Source organism: Arachis ipaensis, chromosome B3 (assembly GCF_059453495.1).
Source record: "Arachis ipaensis isolate K30076 ecotype BB chromosome B3, ASM5945349v1, whole genome shotgun sequence".
In the NCBI taxonomy this organism is placed as follows: Eukaryota; Viridiplantae; Streptophyta; class Magnoliopsida; order Fabales; family Fabaceae; genus Arachis; species Arachis ipaensis.
The window spans coordinates 136,149,942-136,155,500 of record NC_142438.1 but is presented as its reverse complement, the minus strand read 5'-3'; the positions used below and the strand labels follow the sequence as shown (position 1 = coordinate 136,155,500).

At 40.5% G+C, this 5,559-nt stretch overlaps 1 protein-coding gene across 2 annotated transcripts; it reads right to left on the bottom strand.

Annotated features, from left to right (window-relative positions):
- Window positions 1–288: 288 nt before the first annotated feature.
- LOC107631408 (FACT complex subunit SPT16) lies at window positions 289–5,559 on the bottom strand. 2 transcript variants are annotated; one of them, XM_016334840.3, is made up of 3 exons: window positions 5,121–5,559; window positions 4,260–4,458; window positions 289–3,790 (listed from the first exon to the last, which is right to left on the bottom strand). In XM_016334840.3, the coding sequence occupies exon 3, from the start codon at window positions 3,774–3,776 to the stop codon at window positions 573–575; it is 3,204 nt and encodes a 1,067-aa protein (XP_016190326.1). In that variant the 5' UTR covers window positions 3,777–3,790; window positions 4,260–4,458; window positions 5,121–5,559; the 3' UTR covers window positions 289–572. The 2 variants fall into 2 exon arrangements, with proteins under 2 accessions (XP_016190326.1, XP_016190328.1); XM_016334842.3 differs by having other exon boundaries at window positions 4,260–4,408; window positions 5,121–5,493.

Genomic DNA, 5,559 nt, shown 5'->3' with positions numbered 1-5,559 from the left:
ATACTATCATTACATTACAATTAAACTCTCCTAACCATTCTAATTTATTTATGCGTGAACCTTTAGTGTAATATGTTGAAAGGCTTTGGGGTGGAAAAAACTGCTGTAAAACATTTTAAAAAAGAAAATATATAAATGAAACCAAGTTAGATCAATTTAGCTACACAGGTACCCAGAAATAAAATATATACATAAACAAATAAATAATAAAATATAGAAAAACTGCTCAAATATTTTTAAAAAAGAAAAATATAAATTCAAACTATTTATCAACCCAGATCAATAATATAACTAATCAACATTATATCATATATTAAACTACGAATTAACAGCTTCCTACAAATTCATATCAATCCAAAATGGAAACGGATCTAAAGTAACAAGAATACCCATGGATGCTAAAACTATTAAATTGGATAAGTTCCATTTTGATCGGATAATCGATTTCCGCTTACACCACATTATATATGGATGGATTAGAGAATTCCCCGAAATCTGCATCCCAATTAGGAAAGCTAAAACGAAAAAGCACTGCACTAAACAAGAAACTACTAGCAAAGGAAAACCAAGATCTACCGCAACTTGGGCCGCTTAGGCATGCCACCACTAAGACCAGGTCGCGACTTGCCAAATGCTTTCGCCTTCCTTCTTTTCCGATCTTCTTCACTGTCAGAATCATTCCCTTTCTCCCTGTCAGCATTCGTTGCTTCCCTCTCAAGTTCTTCCCATGTCTTTCCCTTCTCTTCTTCGGAATCCTCCTCCGAGTCATCCTCGTCCTCGTCATCCTCAGACTCCACAAGCGATTCACTGTCAGAATCATCATCATCTGTTTCAGATTCAGGCTCTATATCCGATGGCTCATAGCCTTTGTCCGATTCTTCAGAATTCTCGGATTCTGAATCAGTAGCTTCCAGATTCAGAAACTCCCAGCCGCCACCTTCAATAAAGCCTTGTGGGTCATCAGTGATTGTCTTCAGGATCTGACGCCAATTCAGATTCAGCCTGCTCTCGTAATACTTGATGTCAGTTGTGTCCAGCCATTCCTTGATGCCATCTAGAGAAGTTGAAGGGATGGAATCAATCCTAAGGACGTCCCGCTTGAAGTCCTTGAAAACTATAGTCATATCAAAATTCTTCTGCCCAAGCCCAACTCTCTCTAGATTCACAATCTCAATCTCGCTCAGTGTCACAACAAGGAAAGGGTTCTCAATCAGTTCAACAAGGCATGCTGAAGTCGGAACAATGAATACAGATGACTTGTGAGGTACGCCAGGGAAGCCAAGTTCTCTAAGGGGTTGATCAAATTCAAGGTCAAGGCCATTGAATTGGGGCTGTCCCCAAAGATCGTTTACCCTATTCACAAAAGTCTGAAACTCCACATTAATCTTATTCTTCCTCTCTCTCTCACGTTGTTCTTCTTCAAGCTCATCAGGGTCATAGGCAGACCTCTTACTCCCTCCAACATTTTGGACCATGTCCATTACCTCAACATAAAACTGAACATCCTTGGTTTTCTTATTTCCTACCATAATATGGTTGTGAAGATGGAAGTGCAAGAGCGTAATCATTTCATTCTCTGCTGGCTGAAAAAATGCATGCTTGATGTTACCAAACATCACATCCACACGCTCATCTTGCCTGGTGGTAGAATATCGAAATCCATTTGCATGTGCCTCAAGTGTACCCGGTATCTTCCTTCCACGACCACCAAAAACAGGGCGGATCCAAAGGTCAGACAATCTTATCGGCTTGAACCTATTATTTGCAAGCTGCAGTTTCTCCTGAGTGACCAAGGTTGCCCTCTCGGCTCTCTCAGACTCCCGCGATACAACTTGTCGCCTCAGTGCTTTAATGGACTGAACAACCTCACCTATGTGCCTTGAATCCTTGGAGCGGAATGAAGCCTCCTTCAAATATATAGATCCCTGAAACTTCATTGAGTTCGCATCATGAGGATTAAAAGGTGTACCAGGAACATTGAAGATAATCCTGATATAGTTGTTGCGGTTGGTATCCTGCTGACTGGAAACAGTTCGAATGAAAGCCACATGAAAAGGCACCATGCTTCCATTTATAGGCAGAAGAACTGCTTCATTCTTCTGATCAACCTGAATCATCATCTCTCTGGGAGGGGGAACATCATTTATGTTCTTGTATGCCACCAGATCTGCAGTAGTCCTCACAGATGACCTGTTTTCTCCACTCTCACTTCCACCACCAGCAAGCCGTCTTGCAGTTTCTTCATTCTTCTGACGAGCAAGCTCTGCCTGATGCTGCCTTCTAAGTTCCTCCTTTGAAACTTCATGATTGTCTGATCTAAGAGTTGTCTTAGACACAACGGGCTCTCCATCAATCCCACGGGATCTTTTACTTGGCCTTTCCTCTTCTTCGTCCTCGTTGAATGAATAAGCCACATCCTTTAGAGCCTTTGAGCTCATCAAAGTCACAACCTCTGTCTTATCTTTGCTGATGATGACTGTGTCAGCAAGCAACAGAGAGAAGTTCTTGTTCTTAGACTTACTGCTCTCACACTGTAAATTCTGAAATCCAAGGGACACGTTGAAAACCATGCCTTCCTTTATTATCTGCTCATTTTTAGCATTAAGATTCAACCCAGACTCACGAAACTCAATGCCAATGCCTGTCCCAGCTGATTTTGTCAAATTGGAAATCAAGTCAGGAGCCTCCTTTTCCACAACAGAAACTGCAGCCTGGTAAGCAGCATTCAGCTTGTTCCCAGGCTTCAAAGAACCAATGGCAGCTTCATGGGCTTTGAGTAGAACCTCATAAGCCTTACTCTGAAGAGGCTCTGCATCAATCAAGAAGGTCCTAGCAATGTTCGAGCAATAACTCTTATACCGGGCTCCAACAGCACATATAATTACACTTGCAGAGTTATAGTGAAGTAATTCATCGTTGCTGACAGCACTAGGTCTTAGATCAAACTCCCCACCACTCTGAAAAATTGGGGGGTAACAAATATCAACATTCTCTGCCTTCAATTTACAATTGACTTTTGAGGGTTCAAGTATGACTTTTTCAGTCTCCTCCATCAATGCGGAATGACTAACTTTCTTCTCTTCGTCAATTACATTTTCAAGTTTCGAAACCACAAAGTTTTTCATCACACTAGTGGTCAGATATGCTGCTCTCTTAATTGATATAAGCTCCTCATTACTCTTTGCAGCAAACAATGTAGAAAACCCATTGGACACATCAATCAGATGAAATTCTGTATTCTTTAATTTATCAGCCCATGTTTCAAGCAACTTCCCTTCAGGAGCCTCTCTCTGTATGTATCCAACAGTAACAGAGTCATGCCCATCAGCCTTTGATTGAGTGCGGATGGCACGAAATATAGAATCCATTAGAGTAGTTCCATCATCATTTTTCAGTTTGACATGTAAAACAAGGTCCACACCAACCGCCTCTCTGGCAGGTTTTTTCACAGTTTCCAATATAGATGCCTTCTTTTGACTGCATAAGATATAGATCTGCTTCTTCATGAAGACCATAATTGTCTCCGGGAATTCAAACCCAAGCAACCATAAATTTAGTGCTGTTGATTTCAGGTATCGCAGATCTTCTGAAGGTGGTGGACATGCAACAGCAATTGCATCCGAGGAGCCCCAGAGATCCGTTCTTTGTTCATCCCAGTGTGAATAGAACAACTTAAGTCGGGTTTGAAATGCATTCAGATCAATAGAATATGCAGATCCAGCAGCGCTAGATTTTCCATTGGCAGCTTGGGCACTTCCATTCCTAAGCTCAACCATGGTGTATTATCTCTCTGAAAGAACAGGGAAAATTTGTAACTAAGGATTCTGAACAAGCAGTTATGGATGCTAATAGGATTACTATTCTCTTTGGAGAACACATAATATGGGTAGATAGACCAACAAATTGTCCAGCAGATTCCTATCTCAACAAGTTCGGTCATAAAGCATAATATGGAACTAGAGTACACTAGGATTGGAATTTATTCCATTATCATTTGGCATGTGAAAACAAGTAATTGCAATGCAGTTGGATTTTTCATTGCACATATCAGAAACACTCAACAAAATAGAAAATAAACTGATATGTCACTTTAGTCCCCAATACATACAGGCCAGATGTATGGTTCAGTTGTCAACACAGCAAATAGCAAAGTTCCAAAAACTGTTACCACATCCAGGTAGCAAATGAAAATTGTTTGCACACCATAAGAGCATATACAGATATACTATGAATGATTCCAGTAAGTAGGAGTGTAGGACCTTTTGAGGGAGAAATTTTGGCAAATTCCAGTTTGGTGTGCAGAAGGCAAATTTTCTTCCACGGTATTAGTAAAGACACAGTTGAGGTAGCAACAGCAATCCAGAAGGCAGAAGCACAGAATTCCTGTCTTATCCACTTCTAAGTGAGCCTATATTCACAGTAGTAGTAAACATAACATCACTAGTTTTGTACAATTCCCTGCAAACAATCAAGATAATTATACGAAGAGCCTGACCCCTGCTTAATCACATGAACTATGCACAACAAAAAGCATCACATAAAATCAATCAGCATGCAATTCACAAACCAAAACAGCAAAAAATCTCAAATGCGGAACTGTAAACCAAGACACACAAGCGCAAAACTTTAGGAGAAACTAGATCAAACATTTCACTTGACTCCAAACCAAATAGATCCCAGCCAATATTCATAATTCTTGAGCGAATATTAATTTGCAAATTTTACAGCCAACAGTTCACTGTTGGCACAAAAATTTTGAGAACAGCAAAAAAAACTGTTCGTATTTTCTAAAATGAAATCTAGGGTTTCACTTCCCTATTCTTTTTTCTATAAATAAAAGAAGATTTCACAAATCATCACTTCTGCAACTACACCGTATTTGTAAGCATCCGCCTAGGAATCAGTTCCACGGCAGGCGCTTACGGCGGATGAAACAAGCACCGCCTTCAGTCGTTTTGCAGTTCTGACACTGGAGAACCCAAAACACACACACAACCTCGAAACTCACAACAGGTTTAAATAGGAGGAGGAAAAAGAGAAAAAAAATGAAAACGATGAACGAGCAGAAAAGTACGAAAGGGTGCGCGATTTCAGCGGAATTAAGAGTTTGAAGTAAATACCGAAGTCGTTCACAGTGGAAGGTCAAAGTCGGCAAAAGACACTCGCTTCGTTTCGTTCCGTTTCGCTCAGTTCCTTTAGTAGGATTTGAAGAAGTGCCTCTGTTCAGTTCGAGCGTCGGAAGAAGTTAGGGTTTTTTGTTTTCTCTCTTTTCGTTCAATAACTTCTTCTGGGGCCTAATTAACTGTGTACGAAGGGTTACAGTGTCAGAGGGTGCAAGTATGAAGGAGAATGGAGTGTGAATTTGGTTAATGGAGTTTTCAGATCACTGAAAAATGCTATGGAATGTGGTGGCGGAGAAGAAGACTGGAGAAGAACGTAGAAAGAGCTCTTCGAACTTCGAAGAGAGGGAACAATTAGGGTTCTTTTGGCGCTGATGCCTCTTTAGTACTTTTAGTATTTTAACTTGAACCCGCGGAACGGGACTGAAGAAAAAAAAAA